At 42.7% G+C, this 23,236-nt stretch overlaps 1 protein-coding gene across 5 annotated transcripts in view; it reads right to left on the reverse strand.

The window, feature by feature from the left end:
- Nucleotides 1-23,236, reverse strand: part of LOC138304092 (uncharacterized) — a 381,850-nt gene that overhangs the window by 178,406 nt on the left and 180,208 nt on the right. For 3 of the 5 annotated variants that reach the window (XM_069243822.1, XM_069243821.1, XM_069243825.1), the window contains one exon: nt 13,186-13,236. The exons of 1 other annotated variant lie outside the window; for it this stretch is intronic. In XM_069243822.1, the coding sequence (XP_069099923.1) occupies nt 13,186-13,236 (51 nt within the window). The remainder of the gene's footprint in view (nt 1-13,185; nt 13,237-23,236) is intronic. One more of the 5 variants, XM_069243823.1, reaches the window with a different exon arrangement.

The raw sequence follows: 23,236 nt of genomic DNA on the forward strand, positions 1-23,236 counted from the left end.
AGCAGGAGTACATTATTAAGCCATTATTAAAGGTTTAACTAAGTTGAAGGCAAATACCTTCACTGGATGGTTAGGGAGACGGGATGCCTATGTGAAACAGTGAATGTGATGCTAAGACCGACTGAAAGGATTTGGGTTATCTAGGTACAGTGGATAGTTAGGAGGTAGTCAATGAACAATGCTGAAACAGTACAGGTTGGTTAAGTTCGTATTCAAAAGAAAGTCTGGGGAGTACCCTGTGGAATAGGGCAAGTTAGTTTGTGCATCTTATGTCTAAGACAGATAACTCAGCTGGAAAATAAGTATTAGCACGTGTTTGTGTTTAAAATAATTATGGACAATACTAGATTAATTTGGTACAGTTGAAGAGTATGCAGTTTAACACACATGAATATAGTTTTATCCATCAAATTAGTGTCCAGCAAAAACACTACAGATGTTAAAAACATTTCATATGTTTCCCTCCTCTGATTAGTTTTTTAATACTGTAAGTAAACTGTGACATATGAGTGAATCCAGATATGAGGACTTGCCAATTCCTATCCAGTTTATGCATGTTGGCTTTACAAGAGAGAAAGTGATCTATTCATGGGAAATAGGTAGGGCTGTCCATTTTAAGTGTGTTAGATCATTTATGAAGTATTCCAGATCTGTTGGGTTCTCAAAATAAGAAAGCGTTCTAGCTGAAGGTAATGTTCACTCTGGAGGGCCTGAAAAAGAAGGTGAAATTGAATGACTTATTTAGGAAGCCTCTACTGTAGTTAATAGTCTCTTTGGTATACTCTTGACAAATACCAATTTTGTGGCCATTCCAGACAATGTTCTTAATTTTCCTCATATGATCCAGAATTATCTCTGAGTGTGGATACCTCAGTAGTCTAAGGCCCGTTGATCTTGGTGTCTTGGAGTTGGATGTCATCCTGTGTTCTGTGCAAGCCACTCTCATGAATTCCAGGCAATGACTATTCCTCAATCACTGGAGGACTAACGTGACCGCGATGAAGAGTACCTTGCCCTATCACAAGTCCTCAAGTGGAAGGGGGTTTTGGGAAGGAAAAAATTGAAAATATCAGCTTCTGCTTTGTGGACTGCAGAATTAGAATGCTGGACCCTGGACAGCATGTCATGTTGGGCGTCAGGACTTCTGATTTCTCAAAATTCTGGGTTCTTGGTTTTCAGGATTCTGAAGATGCATAAACTATTGTACATTGCATAATGTTGTTGACACATTGTGCATACGTTTCTCTAAGGCTGAAAAAGTCTCTTCCTCTTTTCACAATATTTTCAGAGTCTCTGAAGCAATGTCCAAACTCAAAAACAATCAACTTGACTAAACGTCTTCTTTGTGTTCTGGCGTAATCTCTTGCCAATAATAGTTTTGATAAACTTGCTCTATTTCCAATCTCCTAATTCTCAAGGGAGCGCTTGTTACAGGAGATACGTCTTTCCTTAATGTCTGCTTAGCAGTAACTTGGATTCCCACTCAAATGATAAATCACGCTAGTTCTTATCATCATAAAATATTTAAAAGACGCAGCTTTGTTTTGTTTTATTTAAGTGAATAATCTTTCTTTACCTTGATATGAAGTTACTTGCTTGAAAATATCAGAAGGACCCAAACAGTGTTTTTTCACCTTTCTTATTTTCTCTCTTTTACAGGAAATATGGGATCATCAGCAGAAGAGAGAAGAGGAGAGCTGGGACTCTGTAGGAAGCCTACTGTAGGGCGAGGATTGCCGGAACTAGACTGGAGGCTGTCCGGAGGACAAGAAATGCTGGAACCTGACTGGAAGCTGATCGGAGAACGAGGAACACTGGAACTCGAATGGAGGCAGACTTGAGAACAAGGAACTTGACTTGCAATGGAACTCTACTAGAGGCTGGCTGGAGGACAAGGAACATGAATTGACTGGAAACAGGTGATCAGATCATTACGAAGCCAAGCAAGGCCTCAATCTCACAAGCTTCCTTAAATAGTCAAATGTGCACATGTACCTTTTGGCAGTTGATTGCTTGTTAAGGAAATGAGCAATTATCCTCCTGATGGTGGCACATGTGCAATACAGATGACATTGTGAAGAGCACATGTTTCAGCAGTTACAGTTGGAGCAGGTGGAAAGGCAGTTGGTTGCTGGTTAAGGAAATGAGCAATTATGCCCTTGATTGTGGCACTTGTTCAATACAGATCACATTGTGAAGAGCACATGTTTTAGCAGTTACAGTTGGAGCAGGTAGAAGACAATGTGCATACTCAACAAGCATTGGTTATAATAAATGAGACATTTAACATGCATTGGTTATTATGAACTTGATATTCAAGGATGTAATGAATAAACCCAAATAAGTCTGAATGTTGCAAGCAACAGCATCCTACTGTAATTGAGCTCTTAGATGTGTTACTGTACCCACAACATCCTGGTCAGAATTTTGTGGCCCCTATCAATGTCACAATCTTTAAAGAAGGACTAACCAAGGGTTTGTGGAATGCATTCCTCTAGAAATTCAGCTGAAGTGCATCCTTTTCCATGTTTTCTGGCAGGCCAAAGATTCAGAGATTGCCTATCCTGTTTCTATCTTCAGGTTCCACTACTGTGAGTTCCAATTAGAGAATCTTTTTTGTGGTATCGTTGTTTTTTTTGTAACATTGAGGTTAGGTTTTATTCAATATGGACAGCAGTATCAGTATTAGCTTTCATTGGGGAGTCTGGAATTGGAGGCTCCAATTTTGTTAGTTTTTGACATTTGGTTGCTCTTTGTTATATTTCATGTCTTTTTCCTTTAGGTTAGTCATTTTTTAGTAGCTTTGTAGAGCTGGGCTTTGCTGTAATAGTCAGTTGCAAGTTGTTAGAGAAATGTATGAGGCAGAATACAGTTCAAATGCCAGGTATGAGTGTACACCTATAAATGTCCATTGAGTTTATAGAATAATAATGGATTCTGTTCACAGGAATCTTATCAAGATTCACCTGGGACCCACAGCTTGGCCAAATCAGGCAGATCAGAACACTTCAAAGCAGTACAAAGTTAGACTAAATGCAACAGAGTATGGATGAAAAAATTGTTATGATCAGGTCTGATAATGATCTGGATGGACAGGGCGAATGATACTGGGATTCTGTGTGAATCCCAAGGTGGGTTCAGGGAGGGACTGGGTAGAATAGATCAATGCTGAATCTCCATCTTGTTATTGGTAAATACTCTGTAGCAAAGCCTTCATGGACCTCTCAGGTGCTTTTCACCAGGAAAATTGGTCCGAATTGTGGCGCACATACTTAGATTGGCTTAGCTTAAAAGTAGTGACAAGGGTAAGATATTGGAAAAATGGTTAGTGTAACCAATCTCCACTGGAGTGCGGAATACACCAGAGCTGAATACTTGCTCCATCACTGTTTAGCAGTTTTCGTGAACAGTGGCCATAACATATATCTAATCCAATTGCTACTTTTATATGCTGATGAGGCCTTGCTTCTGGCATGCACCCCAATACTTTAAAACTTTTGTGAAGTGCTTTATCCGTTTTATGATGGATTTAGATTTGGAGACTATTTTTTCGAAATCCCAGATTATATCCTGTGGCAATAATAGCCTGAATATGCAAACTCTTTTTTTGATGGTAAAAATCTTGAGAAGGTGCATCAATTCCCACATCTTGGTATTATGTTTGACTCTGGTAATTCATGGTCTCCCAACGTTACTAGTAGACATCAAAAGCATAGTTGGTCAGTGGGTGTGTTATTTAATGTAAAATCCAATGTAGATGGTAATACAATCATGCCCCTTCTTGAAATTTATAAGATTCAGTGCCTTCCGATCATCCTATATGGTGCTGGTATTTGGGGAAATGCCTTGTCTTCAATCTGAAGAGAATCAGTTTTGTAGCCTGCCTGGTCTTCAGAATCAGTTTTGCAGCCATCTACTTTCACTTCCTCTGAGCTGTCCTCTTTTTTTCCTGTTATGGTGATTTGGGGGCTCTCATACATCAAAGATGACATCAAGCTCACTCTGCTGCAATGGCTTTCTGTGTGTTCCAACCTTTGTGCCATTCTGAACCACAGCATAATCGCTGACTGTTTAAGCTGTGAGCATGGTACTAAGATTCCCAGGTTATCTTTTTATAAAGTCCTAAGTTGAGGTTTTGGGCCTGCTGTTGTTATTTCTTAATCCCAATAATATCAGTAAAGAGGGCAAGACGAGGGTAAAAAAAAAAAGTCCTTTTTGGAGGTCAAATTCATGAGCAGGGAATGAGGAGAATTACCTGAACCTATATTACAACTTATCTTACAGACGCCTCCTGCTATCTACTTAATGTCTGCACCTGGTAAATGAGAAAGTCCTTTGCTATCTAGATTCAGAGCTGGGACGATTCGTAGTCTGTTCTTTACCCTTGATCACACAATAGTGGAACTGTTTGTGTATATCCCCAGTAATTAATTTTCTGACCAATGTCTACTGAATTTTGTTTTCTTTTGTAAAGTTTATTGTATGTATGGTAAAAGGTTAATTTAATTTCTGAAGTGTTACTATTGTGGGGAATGTAGACTAGCACTGTGTTTTTTGCAGAGCCTTTTTAGGTTGAATCTCCAGACTGTTGTATGTACTTTGTGGGCTTCAAGTCCACCCACTGTTTTTCATTTGTTTGTTTCAGGGTCCTTGAAAAGCCTTGCTTCCAAGTGGTTAATCGGTCTTACTTGTCTTTCTTTTTTAGTAACTTGTTCACTTCCCCGAAGCAGCACTGAACTACTTGAAGCCTTCCACTTGTCCCAATATTAGCATCTGTTGGGAATGGGGTCTCTAGTTGGCAGAACGAAAACACTACAAAAGGACTCCACACCAGTGTAGACAAAATAGCCAATATTTATCTGAATAAAACAAGACAAAACCAACAACAATCCAACACACACAAGTAAAGATATCACTTTTTAAAACTGGAAATGAGTCTTAATCCCTAGGAATCAATGATATATCTTATTAGTACAAAGTACCTGGGATGCATCAAAAACAAAGACGGTGCAGCCCACAGGGGAGGCGAGGCCCTGAAAAAGCAAAGAGGTGCATTGGTTCCTGACAGCGCAGGGGAGGGGAAGCTTAGATTCTTTCCTCGCCGGAGAGGCAATGCGTTGGTTCCTTACTGGTAGGGGAGACAATGTATTGATTTCTAGACACGTAGCCTCGGCTCCTTATTGTAGTGTGGGGTCGATGAGAAATTGATGCCCCAGGGACGATGCATGGAAAATCCAGACGCGCTGTGTTGATGAAGCTGTGGTGAAACAGGCGCTGTATCTATTCTGCAGCAGTAAGACAGGCGTTGCATCCATTCTTCAGCTGCAGGACCTGCGCTGCATTGGTGAGGGGATTTTCTCCTTCAGGTCACCAGCTTACACTTCCAAGAGCCCAAGGACTGGAGCTTTAACCACTTGGCAAGCCAGGACTCTCAGCAGAAGAGCCCAGGCACTAGCAGATTAAGTTTTTGATGTCCCAGGGACTTCGTAACAGGAGGGCAAGCTCAGTTCAAGCCCTGGGAGAACTTTGGAAAGCAGGATAGGGAAAGCAAAGCCCAGTCCTTTCACTACTGGAACATAAGCAGCAAGCAGCAGGCAAGTACAGCAAAGCAACAGACAGAGTGGCAGTCCCTTCTACAGCATCCAGCTCTTCTTCCTGGCAAAATGTCCTTATTCCAGAAGTGTTCTAACTTTGTGGGGTCATAGGTCCAGTACTTATACCTATATCTGAAAGTAGCCAAACTTCAAAGAGAAGTCTTTGTAGTGCACAAGACCCTGCCTATCCTCTTCCTGGCCCCTGACACACTCCAGGGGGGTTGAAGACTGATTTGTGTAAGGACAGGCACTGCACTATTCAGATGCAAGTGTCAGCTCCTTCCACCGCTCTAGCCCAGGAAGACCCATCAGGAAATGAAGGTCACACCTCAGCTCCCTTTGTGTAACTGTCTAGAGTGAATTCACAAATAGCCCAACTGTCATCCTTTCCCAAACATGTATTCCACAGACTGGCAGAGGCACAGAATGATTAAGCAAGAAAATGCCCACTTTTCAAAATTGTCATTTTCAAACCTACAATTCAAAAAACAACTTTACCAAAAAATGTATAATAAAGCTGTGAGTTCAGAGACCCCAACCTCTATCTGCTCCCAATGGGAAATTACACTTAAAAGATGTTTCAAGGCAATCTCCATGTTAACCTATGTGAGGGATAGGCCTTGCAATAGTAAAAAACACATTTTGCAGTATTTCACTATAATGACATATAAAACATACCAGTACACGTCCTACCTTTTAAATACACTGCTCCCTGCCCATGGGACTGACTTGGACCTACCTTACTGGTGACTTACATGTAGTAAAGGAGAAGGTTTGCCAGGTCGAAATGGCAGTTTATAACTGGACACACAGGCACAGCTATGGCATGCCTGAGACATGTTTGCAGGGCTACTCATATAGGTGGCACAATCAGTGTTGCAGGCCCACTAGTAGCATTTGATTAACATGCCTGGGGCTCTTTGCTGGTGATAACTGTGTGCACTTTTCCACTAAACTGTTCTGTTCAGAATAAGGTAGTCACCGCCAGGAACATGAAAAGCCACTCAGCAAACCGTTATAATTTCTATGTACTGGTGATTGACAGGCTTGTGGTTTCACCATAAAACCTAGGCAACAGGTGCCAACACTCAGTGCTATATTTTAAACTGTAGTGTTGAAGAATATTCAGGGTTTTCAAGTGTGTTCGTCTGTCTTATGGTTGTTCTTCATGTTCTTCCATTTTCTCCCATTCTTTATTTGCTCCTGTATGCTGCCCCTGAAGATCCAGGATTGTTTAATATACGTGTCCTTTCGTTGAAATACCTTGTCAATGCCTGCAAATCCGTTATATCATGTTATCACCCCCAAAGGTATCAATGCTCTGTTTGTTAACGTAAGTTGTTTCTCAATCTTCATTTACGCTCCTAGTGCACCCATGACCCCCACATAAGGTTAAAGGTACATGGCCTTTAACGTTTAGAGAGGGTATAAGTCATATTTTAAAGTAAAATCTCAAAGCTGTGTACAAGTAACTCCACACCCCCACAGCTTATTGTGCCAAACCTGGAACATGTTACAGGCTCCTGGTTCTGTATTAGGATTACTGGTTACCCTATTCCTGCCTTGGTAAAGACGTCAAGGCAGAACACATGCATCTCATACTGCCTTAATATATGGATCATCTTTAAATATAGATGAACTTTCAGAAATGCTGTGTAATCAAAGCCCTTATCTAAGTGTTGATTCTTCTTTGATTTTCTATGTTTAAATTACACTACGTTTTGTTTGCAATATCATGCTGTTAGAAATGGGGACTCTAGTTGGCAGAGATATACACCTTTGTCCAAGTAGGTACCATAATCCTAGTCAGGGTAAGTCACAACGCAATCCAAATTATCCTGAGCCCACCCTCTGGTAGCTTGGCACTGAGCAGTCAGGCAATGTGTAAAGTATGTTTGCAATAAATCATACAGTAACACAATGAAAACATCACAGAAATACACCACATAGGTTTAGAAAAAGATAATATTTATCTGAATGACATAAGGTCAGAACAAAGATCCATTAAGCACAAGTTAAACTATCACCTTTAAAAGGTTGAAAAGAGTCTCAATCCTTAGAAATCAACAGTTGTTTCTTTGTTACACACAGTACACCCGAGATGCGTCAAAAGTAACGACACACGGGGACCGCAGAGGAGGAGATGTGTGGAAAAATGAGGTGTTGCGTCAGAATTTTTGGCGCAGCAGAGGCGATGCATTGTTTCTTTCCACGCTACAAGGGGTTGTGTTGTTTTTCAGGCATGCAGTTGCGGTGCGGGATATTTTGACGCCCAGGGACGATGCGTTGAAAATCCCTGACACTCTGGTAGAAGGATAAGGCGCTGCATTGATCTGGTAGGCGATGCATTTGAATTTCCGATTGCAAGTAAGCACTGCATCGAATTCTCCGTTGGGAAGTTGGTGATTTGTCGCTGCGATCGGCGGTGCGGTGATTTCCGAGCTGCATTGCAGGCTTTGCATTGATTTCTGCAGGCGTTGCATTGATTTTCGACCCACAAGGAGTTTCTTTGAAGAGGTGAAGTCTTTGTTAGCCCTGAGACTTCAGAAACAGGAGAAAAGCTCAATCTGAGCCCTTGGCCAGCACTTCAGGGGGGTGGCAGAGTCGTTCCAGCAGAGTCAGAGGCCAGCAGGGCTGCTGGGCAACAAACAGGGCAGTAGTCCTTCTCATCAAAACAGTCCATATGTGTCCTTTGGGCAGGCAGGCAGAGTGCACGTGTAAGTCCAGAAGTGTCTGATATACACCCAAAAATGCCTTTGAAGTGGGGGAAACTTCAAAGAGTGGTTTTGAAGTGCACAAGTTCCCCTTTCAGCCCAGTCCTGTCTGCCAGGATCCCTGTGGAGGGGGGGTTATCAGTCCTTTGTGTGAGGGCAGGCCATGGCCTTTGAAATGTAAGTGTGAGCCTCTCCACCCTTCCTGTCGAGGAAGACACTTTCAGTATGCAGATGAATGCAGATGTGAATGAGTGTTCTGTGTTTGCCTGTGTGGAATGCACAAGGGGAGCTGTCAACCAGCACAGACCAGACGGGGATTGGAGACAGACTGTAAGGCACAGATGGTAGTAAGTGCAGAGAAATGCCCACTTTCTAAAAGTGGCATTTCTATAATAGTAATATTAAATCTAACTTCACCAGTAAGCAGGATTTTCTATTACCATTCTGGCAACACCAAACAAGACATGGCTGCTCCTTCCAGATCAGAATCTACCACTCAAAAAGTATATGAGGGCAGTATTAATCTATGAGAGGAGCAGGCCTCACAGTAGTGGACAACAAATTTAGGAGTTTTTTACTACCAGTATATGTAAAACACATAAGTACATGTCCTGCCTTTTACCTACATACCACCCTGCCCTATCGGTTACCTGTGGCCTATCTTAGGGATGATATATGTGGAAAAAGGGGAGTTTAATGCTTGGCGAGTAGTTTTAAATGTCAAGTTCAAGTGCCAGTGAAACTGCACACACAGGCCTTGCAATGGTGGGCCTGGGACATGGTTAAGGGGCTACGTATGTGGGTGGCACAATCAGTGCTGCAGGCCCACTAGTAGAATTTAATTTACAGGTCCTGGTCACATGTAGTGCATTTTACTATGGACGTACAAGTAAATTAAACATGCCAATTGGGTAGGAACCAATGTTACCATGTTTAGGGGTAAGGGCATATGCAGTTTAGCACTGGTCAGCAGTGGTAAAGTGCGCAGAGTCCTAAAATCTGCAAAGCAGGATCAGACAAATGGAGGGAGTCAGGTAAAGTTAGGTAATGACCACCCTAAGGCTGTCAGGTCTAACATATGCAATATTATGTTTTGGAACAATTAATGTTGTGTGTTATTCATTGAAAACCTGCTTTGTCACTTTTCTACCACTTCTTTACTACTGGAGCATGCCAGTCAGAAAGCACTGTTTGGTGGTTATTGGCCTCTCTTCAGTCACATCCACCATCCCAAAAGCAAAAGGATTCTGTAATGTCACTGTGTTTGCAAACAGGTACCAACCTCTTAAGGGGGATTATTCAATTTAATGGGATGACCCTCTTAAGTATCTGAGGTGCAGGGCAGCGGATACCCTAAGCGTAGTCACAAGATGCCCATTTCATTCCAGTTCAATTGTCATTATACATGTGGCAGGGGAGAGCCAAATTGTGCAGCAGGCTTGAGTAAATTATTCTGCAAGTAAAGACAAATTATGTGATGCAATTCAGCACATTTTGAGCTAGAATTACTTGATTATTTTGTCATTGTTACTCTTGTTAACACTGGCTGTGCAACGGTTACATCTTATTAATATCATTTTAACACCTAAAAATAGCAGTAACCAAGACAAAGGAGCCCAGTCAAGTTTTGCAAAGGGTCTTCCACTGTGTAGCAACACGTGTCACTGCGTTATTAGTAACTTTTGAATGGTTTTAGCTAGAAACAAAAATTCAGACACATGGAGATACTGTTGTCAGTTCTCCACACTCCCGGCTTCCCCCACCTTATAATTGCCATGACAGGTTGTTTTGATGGGATTTGTAGAACCAGTCCATACTGGCCAACATTTTAGAACAGGAAAGTGGGTGGTTTAAAACAAATGAGGGGAGAGAATGTATTTTCTCCTTTGACTTCTAATGAAGCTGAGACAATTTTAGAAGGGGGACTGCTAAAATGAAGCCATACTTAAGCCATTTTAATCATCGTGAGTATACCGCCTGTATCAGAACTGTTATGTTTGCTAGTCTGGTGCAGAAGGCGACCACCGGGGGTTTATCATCAGCTAGAGTACTTGCATTGATGGCCTATCGCAAGTGGAAACATCATGACCCTCTCCAGGCCACCAGTCTTCTCAGGCAGTACTTCGCACTCCGCCGAGCCTCCACTCCTATTTGTGAGTCACTGCATGCGCCAGCAGTCTCCACAGATAGACACCCAAGGGATTGTTGGGTTGTTTGCCCTTCATCAAGAACTTGGTAGTCCAGCTGGCCAGCTTGCTTTAAAAACAGTGACTTGTGCTGGTCCCAAACTCAGTCCAATGTAGATCAGAAGATGTTTGATGGGATTTGGTGGGGCAGTCTGGCTGTACGTAATGTGGAAATATCTTTGGTACAGAGCTCCACAAGGACTGCCTGCTCTAACCTTAGTTGCTACACCTCAGAGATGTTGGGTGCTTGTGCACATTAGGGTATCCCTGCAGAACACGACCGATATTTGCTCTTTAGTGGCTACAGAAATGTCCAAGTGTTGTTTACTCCTTAATTGTCTGACCTTTCGTCAGGGCAGTAGGGCATCCCCATGGATCTCAAGATCTTTCTGCACCTCCGCAGCCTTCGGGAATTTTGATATGGGACCATGGGAACACTTCCAAGGCTGCCACCCATCACACATTGGATTCCCTCCATCAGCTCTTCGTACGGTATGAGGCTCTGCATGCAGCTCTTGTAGCTCGTGTCCTTCTTTAACCTTGTCTGTCACCCGGGTGCAGGAGCTGTCGCCCTATCTCATTATAGCACCTTGAAGCTCAAGGCTATTGTTCACATTTGTGCTTGCTAGAATCCTAGCATCTGAGCACCATGAATTAGGAAGCACTTTCAGCCTGGCACAGGACGCTGACTGCCTGGATCGCCACACAGGAATATTCGTTGCTTGCTTAGCCAAACTTCACCACACAGCTTATTTATTACTTTTTTAACACAGGTAAATGCACACAAACACAGGGAAATCTTTAAACCTGCTGTTCTGCAGCAAAACAGTACTGTACTGCGTTTATTTTTTTTAGAGTACACGGAGTGTCCACCATCATCCGGATTGTTGGGTTTATATGGAAGGATTACTGACACTTCTCAAATAGACAGTAGCCTTGTCAATGACACATAACTGGCCGCCCTGAAATAGGACCATGCTTGTTCTGTTCAATAGAACCAGGAGCTCTCAGCGGGTACTTAAAGTTTAACTGAAATCCCCGATACATATCTGCATCTAATTTATATTTGCATATTTAACCACGGCATAGTCGTATTCGACTGATTCCAGAGTTCCCATCTTTTTTTGATAAACTGCAGTGGTTGACATTGGTGTTTTTTGTGAATTTAGTAGGTCGTGTATTTCTGGTCACTTGAAAAGTGAATGATGCCCAATAGTGCAGTAATATATTTAGCATTGCAGATCGCTGTGAGTTGGAAATGAATAGAGCAGTGGTATGTCAGACGGCCTCAGCTGGTCCTTCTTTTTCTGAACGTGAGCGGTGAGGCTGCTGGTGGGGTGGAGGGTAGTGATTCAGGTTGTGGCAGAGCCTAAGAAATGGCAAGCAGGGATTTACTATTTATCAGAGATGGACGTTCAAGCTTATCTTTGCTGAATTTGAGTGGACAGTTTTAAAGAAGAAAATATATATTTTTAGGGTGGAGTTAGCTTTAATCTTTTGATTTTCCTAAATTATATGTTCAGTATACTTACTCATAGGTTCTTTTGGTTAGTCCTCATCCATTGGTTTGTTATTGTGTCATTTCCATTTTTCTTCTGCACACTACAGCATACAACATTGGGCAAGCAAGAGACCCAGGATAATGTGCAGCATGTCAATGTATGGTCCAAAAGGCGAGACCTACTGGTCATGCCACTGCTTGTTTGCAGTTGGCTCACTCCTAAAGTGTACAGTGCGACATAGAGACCCTCCGCTTTTTTAACTGTTGTTTAGTGAATCATGGGTGATGTTACTTTTATGATTAGATTTTAATAATCAAATAATGTTATTTAGTGATATTGACAGATAAGACTTATTTAAGTTCTACAATATGAATGTAAACATTTCTTCCTGTAATCAAGCCATGCTAATCTAACCCCATCACTCAGCTAAGAGTCACCCTGTATACCCTAGCAGATACTGTGGAACACATTATGGGGGTCATTCCGACCCCAGCGGGCGGCGGGCACCGCCCGCCCGGCGGAAACCGCCCAAAGACCGCACCGCGGTCAAATGACCGCGGGGGTCATTTTAACTTTCCCGCTGGGCCGGCGGGCGATCTCCAGAAGATCGCCCGCCGGCCCAGCGGGAAAGCCCCTGCAAAGAGGAAGCCCGCTCCGAATGGAGCCGGCGGATTTGCAGGGGTGCGACGGGTGCAGTAGCACCCGTTGCGATTTTCACTGTCTGCTAAGCAGACAGTGAAAATCTTTGTGGGGCCCTGTTAGGGGGCCCCTGCACTGCCCATGCCAGTGGCATGGGCAGTGCAGGGGCCCCCAGGGGCCCCACTACACCCGTTCCTGCCATCCTGTTCCTGGCGGTGTAAACCGCCAGAAACAGGGTGGCGGGAAGGGGGTCGGAATCCCCATGGCGGCGCTGATGGAGGATTCCCTGGGCCAGGGGAAAACCGGCGGGAAACCACTGGTTCCCCTTTTCTGACCGCGGCTTTACCGCCGCGGTCAGAATAGCCCAGGAAGCACCGCCAGCCTGTTGCCGGTGCTTCCGCTGCCCTCCGCCCTGGCGGTTTCAAACCGCCAGGGTCAGAATGAGGGCCTATATGGTTTTGTTTCTAAAATTTGAATATAGCAAAAATGATGCAAAGATTGCTTTACCAGTTGATTCTGAATGCTGAAGAAATATGTTAAAGACACTTACATGTGAAGCGAGAAGTTGTTGTTCCGGAGGGCAGAGATACCATGTGTTCTGCTACAGAGAATGAAAAACAAAAATGAAAGCATTTAAAAAGAAGTAAAAGAATTAAGGGAAAAAAATAGTATTGAGCGGATTTCTCACATGCTTTAAAAATATAGATCAAGAACATAATTACAGTAATGTGCAGTAGCTTGCCAGTAGAAGCCAAGCACAGTAAATGTCAAGAGACATGGCCTCATTTGCACTGGGTGTCCCCACAAAATAAGATCCATCCCACCAGAGGCGGTTTCTGTGAAAGGGGGTTGGGGATCTGCCCCCTTTACATTTACAGCAATGCTAAATCTGGTTAACTTAAAATTATACACACTTTTAAGTTGTTGCAAGAACTGGGGGCAAGTCTGTCCCACTCACCATCACTGCGCTCTTCTTGCTGATGGACAATAGACTCTGACTAGTGAGGACATGTCACGTGACTCACGCCGCTTTCACTGTTGCGTTGGTCCCCTGGGCTGTTGCTGCCAGGCTGTGATGTCATCAGCTCAGCAAAGACTGAGCACCAAGGGACAGTCTCCACCCCCTGTTGATGTGGAGGTAAAGTTAGCCCCGGCCATTTCAGATGAAATCCCAGTAGCGCTAAGCTTCCATGTCTATCAGGGAGTAGAGAGCATTGTCACCCCCCCTTCCCTAGAGCGTTGCAACGTGGGCTGATACCCTCACCGGACCCACCCTGTGACGATCTGGGAAAGGGTGTTGTAGACAGGCTCCAGGCGAGAGGCAAATTGAGTCTGCACAGACTCGCCTTATGGTGTCTGTGACAGACTACTTCCCGCGTGTAATTTATTTTGGATCTGGATGCCATTTTAGCTGCTGTCTGGACTCTGTTTGGACGATGATTTCAGATATGCGACAGCTAGCTAGTGAGCTGAGAATGCTCAGCTAATGTGTTCCCCCTGTGCAGAGCGCTGCAGGTTTGTGTGGTCACGGTGTTGTGACTCAAAGTCGTGTGTGAAGGAGTCAGTGGGGAGACTTGTAAGGTAAAAAAGCATACAGCTGTACTAGGGTCTACTGTTATGAGACAGTTGCAAATGCAAAGATGCAGCACAAGACACATATTGGAAACAGTTGTTCTTCTTGAAGGTCTCTACTCGTGTTCCAACTACCCAAAAATTGTTTTTCTTTTGTGGAAGTTATAGGGGGTAATTACTTACACAAGAACGCTGCTTGTTTTAAACAAATCACTGCAGTTTCGAGGACTGGACTTAATGGGAAATACGGGATACGTTGCAGCCTCCTTCACCTATGCAGTTTGTAGCAACTCAGATACATCTGTTCATACAGAAATTCATCCTGGGCAATATTTATGGTGTTCTCAAAGTCGCCTCCTCCTCTTTCCCCGGCATAGTCTTGGCAGAGCAGCACCATCCTCCCTTCTACACTACCCTCGATTGATTTAAAGGACATTTGTGCCGGGGTCAGTGTGCAGGCCTGGCTGGCTGCTGGTGGGCTTGTGCAATGTGCTATGGACAGTGGGACTGAGGCCTGGGCTATGGTTTTAGTCCAAGGATCGGATGCAGCCGCTCTTCTTGAGTTGCGCATCACTCAAGGGAGGCCTTAGCCTGATGCACTTTCCCCAACTGCATACATGCACTTTCTGAATCCGTTCTAGAAAAAGAGGATACATCATGACATTGATGGAATTGTATGTTGCAGCCCAAGGCAGAAAACATGACTCATGTCAGAGTATTTATGTAGAGCAGTTGTTGCCGCAATTAGTTTAAGCTGTTCACTTGCTGCACACATTGTGTAAAAGGAGCGTATGTTAAAAAGTAATGATTTTAAATGGCTTTTCAGTGTCGGAGTTATTTATTTTCAGTTTTGCTCATTATAATTTTTTTGCACTGGTCCTATTGTGTAGCCTTCCCTAGAGACAAAGCATGATTTGCTATAAAGCACCTTTGTAGGAAAGTCCTTTTTTTTTGCCTGATCACCCCCACTCTTTCTGGATAGGTACTGGTGGTTACTGACTCTTGGCTGTGCCCTGGGTACTGCTTACCAGTCCCAGGGCCAGTGCTCTGTGTAAAATGGATATGCAAATTAGTCTAATTATAATTGGCTAAGTTAACCTACCTATAAGTCCCTAGTATATGGTAGGGCATGTAGGTTTAGGGACCACAGCATAGGTGGTGCACACCTGGGTGCATTGCTGAGGTGCCCAGTGTCATTTTAAAAGCAAGCCTGCCTTGCTGGCTGCTTTTAAATTAAAGTTATATGCAAATTCGACTTTGGAATTAAAGGTACTTCCAAAGTCTTAAACTACCTTATTTTTACATATAAGTCACCCCTAAGGTGTGCCCTATGTGCCCCTAGGGCTGGGTGCCATGTAACTATAAGCAGGGACTTTATAAAAATAGATTTATAAGCCCTGGTGAGGTAAAAACAGCCAAATTCGTTTTTCCCTCATTGAAGTAAATGGCCTTCATAGGCTAGAATGGGCAGACTTTATTTTAAATTTTAAAGTCTCCTTAAATGTTACATACCAAGAATTTGGTATCAAATTGATTGTTATAATAAATCCCACAACTTCCAGTTGTTGGATTTATTATAACCAGTTCAGGTAAAAAGTTTAGACTTTACCTAAAAAGTTGCCAATTTCAGCTCTGCATTGTTTTTGCTGCTGTGCTCTGATTGGCCAGCCTGCAGCAGCTTCTGCCAGGCTACTTTAATGATGTGTGAAGTGGCCTGGCTTCACACAAAGGAATGTGCTTGGGGGAGAGAATCTCCCCTCAGCAGATGGTGAGGCAGGAAGGGGGAGGGCTGCCAAACTGGTCTTCAAAGGCAGAGAAGGACATTTGCAGCACCCAGCAACACCCCCACATCCTGCAACCCAGACAGCTAGGTGCCCCCTTGATTAGATTAGGAGAGGGCAGGAGAGGGGTGTGTTTATGATTTTTAGCCACACCAGTGGGTGGGCTCAGCCAGATGTAACCTCCAAAAATCAGATTCATCCATGTTGGATTTTTAGAGACTGTTGCCTTCTGGGATGGATTTTTGCCACACTTCCCAGGAAGTGGTCATCACAGGGGGACGACCCTGTCCCTGATTGGAGAACCAGGGCCCCCCTGCTTTTCACCCAGGAGCAAGGATAAAACTGGCAGACCTGCACCCACACCTCAGATCCCCAACAAATTTCAAGAAGAAGGAACTACAAGGAGAAGAAGGACTGCCCTGCTGAACCCCTGGCCTGCACCTGGACCCTGCACTCAGAAAGACTGCACCAGCTGCACACTTGGGCTTCACCACAAGAAGGACTTTGCCTGGCTTCCACTGGTTCAAGGAGGGACTCCCTGTTTGCTACAGGTGAAAAATTGCTATCCAGAGTCCCCTGCACCAACTCCTGAAAAAGTGACCAGCTGACCACTGTCCAGTGGCCAAAAAGGAGTTTGCGCCAGGTGTATTCTGGGAGTTGAAGTCCGCACTTCCCAAGGACCATCACAGAACTTCTGGACCCTTGGGGTGAGCTGTGGACCCCAAAAGAACCTTGAAAGAACATCTGGGTGAAGCCCCAGAAGTTTGGAAAAGATTGGAGAATTTTTGAAAAAAAGCTCCATAAAGTGACCGACCCGATGCGGAAATTCTAGCCGGCTTGCCTCAACCGCGACCCGGCCTGACTTCGTGGTTCGTCCCGGTAAAGAAAAACATCCAAAAAAGAGACTAAGTCCGAACGTAAAAAGTTGACCGGGACCTTCCAGCCATCGTATCCGAGAAGGGCTATCAACAGGTGCAGGAGTGTTATTTAAGACTGGCGAATAAACAAATGGTCTTGTTCCGGACCTCCCTCTCCACATTCCAGATGCCATCATTGCCTGGCTCTTGTTCCAGTGGAATGACCTTCAAATAAGCTTACCAGTGCATCTCACTAAAGTTCAGCCTGTAATTCAGTACTGAACCCACATAAGCACCTCCTGTTATCCCAGTGCACTAAGCTCTCCCAAGGCACTCCACACAAGTCGAAGGCACCTCACATGTGACCTTTGTCACCCTGCTTTTGAAATAATAGAAGGAAAATATACTTTGGACTAAGCAACCCGCATGCACAATTGTGACCTTCGCTCTGTGTTCTGTAGTGAGGCCAAAGATTGGATGAGAATGTTTTTTGAACACCTTTATCGCACAGTGAGAGGCAATGGGAGAAACACACACTGCTTTCAGACTTAACTTTGGAGCACTCAATTTTGCCCCGGCATGAATCCTTTCAAAACCCTGAACTCCCCCAAACACTTAGAAGCAACACAACTTGCGTGGTGTGGGGCACAAAACACAAGCTTCATATGGCACTGGTAAATTTTCAGTTGATAGCAGACCAATCCGGGCACCGGACCCACAGGGCTGCTCTATTTCAACGTATTCCTCTCCACACCTCCACCTATCACGGTGCAGTTCCAGGCATCTTTATAGAGTACGTATAGGCTTCCAGCCCATGGTCAATTCGGAGGAGGCAAAGGGCTCACATGGCATACTCGACCAAGCAGGCCCACTGCCATTCTGTGCATAAGAATAGGGCAGTCAGGCTGTGTTAAATGCACACCTTTCTAAGCTATGGCAGTTTTTCTTTTTATGAGGTGTTTCTGGCAGCCTGGTATACAGACGAGGCACTGAGGGGAAAAAATACAGTCCTACAGCTGGGCCTCAGATACCAGCCTACTGCCCAGTGCCCGAATTCCCGACCTCCTAATCCGACCCTCTTGGTGAAAGTGAAGAGGCCTGCGAGATGCCTTTCACTGTAAGCACAAATTTCCAGCTGCGTGTGGCATGCATTTGTAGCATTTTCTATAAAATGGACCACGTTTGCTCAGTGCTAATCTGCTGCTTAGTTTGCTAGTTTAGGCCCACCATGCTTTATGGGGACTTTCATGGCAGAAGGGATTCTGGGCCCTCCGATACCATTTTCACTGGGATCAGGTCTGATACACTGGAGTTCAGAAGCATAGAGCCAGTGTAACTCCGCCATCGGGTACAGTAATGATACCACAACTCTTGGCTGACATGGTGGATAAGTGTAGCACTCTGTCCTGCCACTGTTTGTCAAACTATCATGACTGATACAGGAGCAAAAGAGACATTTTATTAATTTCCTGATTTACCTCCCTTTGGTAGCCCATTACATCTAATATAAATTGTTCCGTTATGAAAACGGCAACATTCGTGTTATGTGCAATTCTTTGGGCATTGAGCTTTCAGAGACTATAAACGAAAAATAGAAGCTGGGCACTAGTCTCATTTATTGTCCACCTCTGGTGTGGGGTTTATCATTTTGGTGTTTTTTCATCTTGAACCAGTATGAAAGTGTCACACTCATAGCAAAGTTGATTTCTGAAGAACGTTTTTGATGCTGCACTGCTTTTGAGTGTCTAAACAGTTTAAACAGGTCCACCGCACAGCCGCCGGCAGAGTGAGATCTTTTTTTAAACAGCAATGCCCTTATTTCGAGACGGTTGAGCCAATAAAGATTGCTGTATCCTGGTGCACTGTAAGGTCATCATTTACTATGCTTTAAAAACTAATACAATAGAATATGTAATGAAAAATGTGCAGCATAATGCACTGTTTCTTGTCACTTTTCTGAAGTTTACTTGGGAATAGGGGAACCCCCCAACCCACCCTAGCCCAATTGTAGTGGTCAGGCTCGCTCGCATTGCACCCTATGGGTACTGGTCTGACACAATTTGCCAGGGCTGCTTGGCGTTCCCAGTCCAGCCCTGTATAGATTTACCTTTTGTCCCAGATCTACATACAGTTCCAGGGGTTACTCTCCTGTCCTGGACTGACCTGTGTCCCTCAAATGGTTGCTTGTGGCTGCTTTTGAGGACTTAAAGAGGTGAGGTGTTTCAGAACTGCCCACAAAAATCAGCCATTGTGAGCCTGCAGAATTTGGATGCATACAGTGCTTCTCTGACCCCAGTCAGTCTTCAGTCTTACTCCACTTTCAGACTGGATGCCGGTGAAAGCGGGTGTTCAGGCCAACCCCGATGGAGCATGGGCCAGCTACGGGGACCCATCTCCTGAACACAGTACCTTAAATCCTGGTGCGTGGTTTGATCGGCATTGCTTTGCATCATACTTACTCACAGTTCCTTGATGTTACTGAAAAATGCAGAATGAAGAGCTTTTAACATATTCAAGCTATTCCGTGGTTTCTGATGTGTATCCAATGGTACGTTGTCTCAAAGCTTATGTCATATTTTAACTATCCACAGGCACCATGGAGGAGGTCAGCATATAGTTAAACCACAGGAAGGAGAGAGGGTACCAGCAGAAAGGTTTTGTACAGGCACCAGAGGAAATCAGAAAATAGTTTGGCAAGCACCAGGGACATCAGCAGATAGCTTATCAACAGCAACAAGAGAGAAACTCAGCAGAAGGTTGCCTCCGGGTTCCGGAGGAACTCAGAAGATAGTTAATCAGGAGGTATCATTTACTAAATCAGCAAAAAGATCAACACCTATTGTTAATAAGTAGCTTGAAGTACAGTTGTGAGTCCATATCACAAGTGACAGACAAATAACAACTAGCTACTGCTACTTGTATGTACCCAATGACATTTCATGTTAGTACATCTATGGTATTTAAATACTATACACAGGTGTTTTCTATTTGGGTAAACAATCTACAATCTAGTTTAGGCTTTCTTTGCCTGATCATTTAATTGTTTGCCAAAATGAACATAGTTGACAGTTTACTCACAAAATCATTTTTGGAAATGACACACGAAGAAAAACTTTGAGTTAAAGCAAGAACTAGGACCAGATAAACGTGAAATAAACATTGAACAGTCTGCAAAAGACTGCTGGAAAGGGTACAAACGCAACCTTACACAAACATGGTTTGATAAAATGGAGTGGCTTACTGCCAGCTCTTCTAAGAATACCTTGTTCTGTTTCCCCCACTTGCTCTTTGGGGGTTGAGACAGCTGAACTAGAACAGGAGTTACTGACCTAAAACATCCGGCAAAAAAATAGAGAGACATGACTCCAGTGAATCCCACTTGACCAATGTATTAAAGTTATTGTTGATTGGAACATCAAATATTGCACTCCAGTTAAATGAAGCCTAACACAAGGGAGTAGTCAAATGTAAAGAGGAGGTTGATTAGAACCATTACATATTATCAAAATTTATTGACTGTGTGAAATTTTGTGGAGCCTTTGAATTGGCACTGCGGGGTCAAGATGAACCAGAAGACTCAATAAATTCAGGTGTCTTCAGAGGGCTGGTTGATTTTGTGTCCGGTAAAGACAGTGCAATGGAAGCACACTTGAAAGTGCAACTGTGTTCAAAGGCACTTCTAAGACAATCCATAATGAGTTGCTTGACTGAATGCTGGAGATAACAAGAGAAACTATTATACCGCAGTTAAGAAGCACTGATTACCTGGCTATCCAGACCAATGATGCAGTTGATGTCTCTACCAGGATGATGTCAGTACTTCTTTTTCACTACATTAATGGCAATTCCAAGATTTTATAAAGATTTTATTGCTTTTTGTATTTGAAAGATTCATCTGCAGATACAATTTAAGCAGTTATTCTTAATGAACCTAACCGTATTTCTTAGAAGCAGGGTGGTAAAGAAAAGTTAATTGCTCAAAGCTATGATGGTGCTAGTGTGATGTGTGGTGCATCTGGTGGGGTTAAAACAAATCAGAGATATATATCCATTGCTATGCCCACCAACTAAATCTAATCATGGAACAAGCTGCATTAAAAATATCCAAAGTCAGAATTTTCTTTAAAGAGTTCGATGGCATTACTGCTCTATTTCCCGTCAGCCAAAATGTCTCGAAGTTCTTGAACAGATAATGGCAAGAATAATATCGAAAGGGTATGCAACTCACTGGAAATTCAAGCTATCAATATAATTCACAAACACAGAGATGACCTTGTAGAATGCGGAAATCTATTACAGAAAACAATAGATTTAATTTCACTTCTGTTTATGAAGCAAATGACTTTATCACAACTCTAGGAGACAAGAAGTTTCTTTTTTTTCTTTTTATGTTCCACAGCATAATGCCTGTTTCAATATTTTATGCAATCAGTTGCAAAAGCAAGACACTGAAACTGTATTTTTATAAAGGGCCACTTCAGACTTTGTGATAAGCATCAAATTGCTACATGATTCTCAAATTACAAACCGCAAACTGCAGATAAGTAACTTGAGACACGAGGTAAAAGATGTATGTGACATTATTGTGGGGCATGCCAGGGAGCACTTTGCACTTACAAGACATCTCATCAGAGAAACACTACTGCATAGTGACCAGTTTCAAAAACATGCCAAAAGTTTCCCTACTGCAGCTCTCAATGAAACAGTGGAAAAATATCCAATGCTAAAAAAGTCAAGATTACATACTGAAGTATCAATCCTGTGTGGAAGACAGGACTTTCAACAGGCTACAGGCAGTGCCATGCCTTTATAAATATTTTAACATCAGAATAACTTACAGAAATGTTTTTCTTAAACTCTTACGTTATTGAGAGTTGTTATTACAATGCCCATTGTAACATCTGAAGCTGAAATATGTTTTTCCACATTGAAGAGAATAAGAACATATTTAAGTCACACAATGACTGAAGCTGGACTAAATGCATTAGCCATGCAGTCAATGGAAAAGAAACTAATACATCAGATTCCAGAATTTAACAAAAGAACTATTGAAAAGTTTACTTGAACTATGGCGTGCAAACTTTCTGTATAAATAGAAACCATGGAAATGCATATAGGGCTGTTATTGTTTCTAGCGAATATAGTTTAGGCTTAACTTGTATTGTAAGTAACATTAAAGAATACTCTAGGAACCTTGCATGTAAGTAAGTGCACCATGTATTCAATGTATGTTCCAGTATCTTGCATCACCTGAGAGGAATTCAAACTTACTTATCCTTACAAAGCCACATACATTTGCTGTTGTTCAGGGTATTAGTTAATTCACCTCTCTCCGTGCCTTTTTAAAAAAGTTCCCCTGAAAATAAGGCCCAGTTGTGTAAATATCCTAAACTCTGGCAAGATTTGGGCTAACTTACAAACTACAGCCAGGCAGACTGCGACAATGTACCTTACATGACATACTTGAAGACGGTGCATACTGGTCAACAATCAGCCTTGTAAGAAACTACAGGATTATATTCATTGGTCTCATCTTTCCTGAAGATATTATAGTCTTAGCTTGTAAACTTTAGCTGTACAGCAATGTATTTTAGGAGAAGGGATTTTTTTTCTGGCTATCCGTCCGATGAAGCAGTAGATGTTCGCTCTTTTTCGAATTGCAAAATCATAATTGTAATGTTTGCTGTTAGAAGCCTGTAGAATCCTGGACCTAGTTGTTTATTACCATATCTAGGGCTATGAGCATCATATGGACTAATATTGAGTGATTTTGTTAATATTTCTTGCTTTATAATGATAGTCTTCACTGAAAGGATATGGCTTAATATCCTTTCCCACTGAGGAGAATAGTAGATTATTTGGCGCAACTGAATATCTTTAGATCTATGTGTGGCGTGTTATCTCAAACTTGATTGTTCAACACCAAAGTTAAAAAGTTCTTAGTTCAAACAATTGTATAAAGCTGGCAGCACTTCATGTTGGTCAAGTGCATTTGTTTAGGAGAATCTGAGTCTAATTGCCATTCGCAGTGAAAGAAAAGCTATAAAGATGCACTTACATTTTCATCAAAGTTGTCTGAATGTTGGCTCATTTATGATTGATAAATAATGATATAATAATGTTTGCTTGTATTTTGGCACATGTAGAATTATATACTAGTAAGATTTTGTGATGGCTTCATGGGTGTCAATATAATTTATATATAAATATGAAAACCCATACAACTTTGAGACAGTTTTATTTATTCTTTGCACCAATACATATTTAATGTTGTTATCTATATAAGTTCTCTTAAGTACCGGGTATCCAAAGTCCTTATCAGAGATTTACAATGTACTTAATTTTAAAGTATACAAATTTACTTTTTTAACTATTATACCGTCCCCACACA

This window comes from Pleurodeles waltl, chromosome 7 (assembly GCF_031143425.1).
Source record: "Pleurodeles waltl isolate 20211129_DDA chromosome 7, aPleWal1.hap1.20221129, whole genome shotgun sequence".
Lineage (NCBI taxonomy): Eukaryota > Metazoa > Chordata > Amphibia > Caudata > Salamandridae > Pleurodeles > Pleurodeles waltl.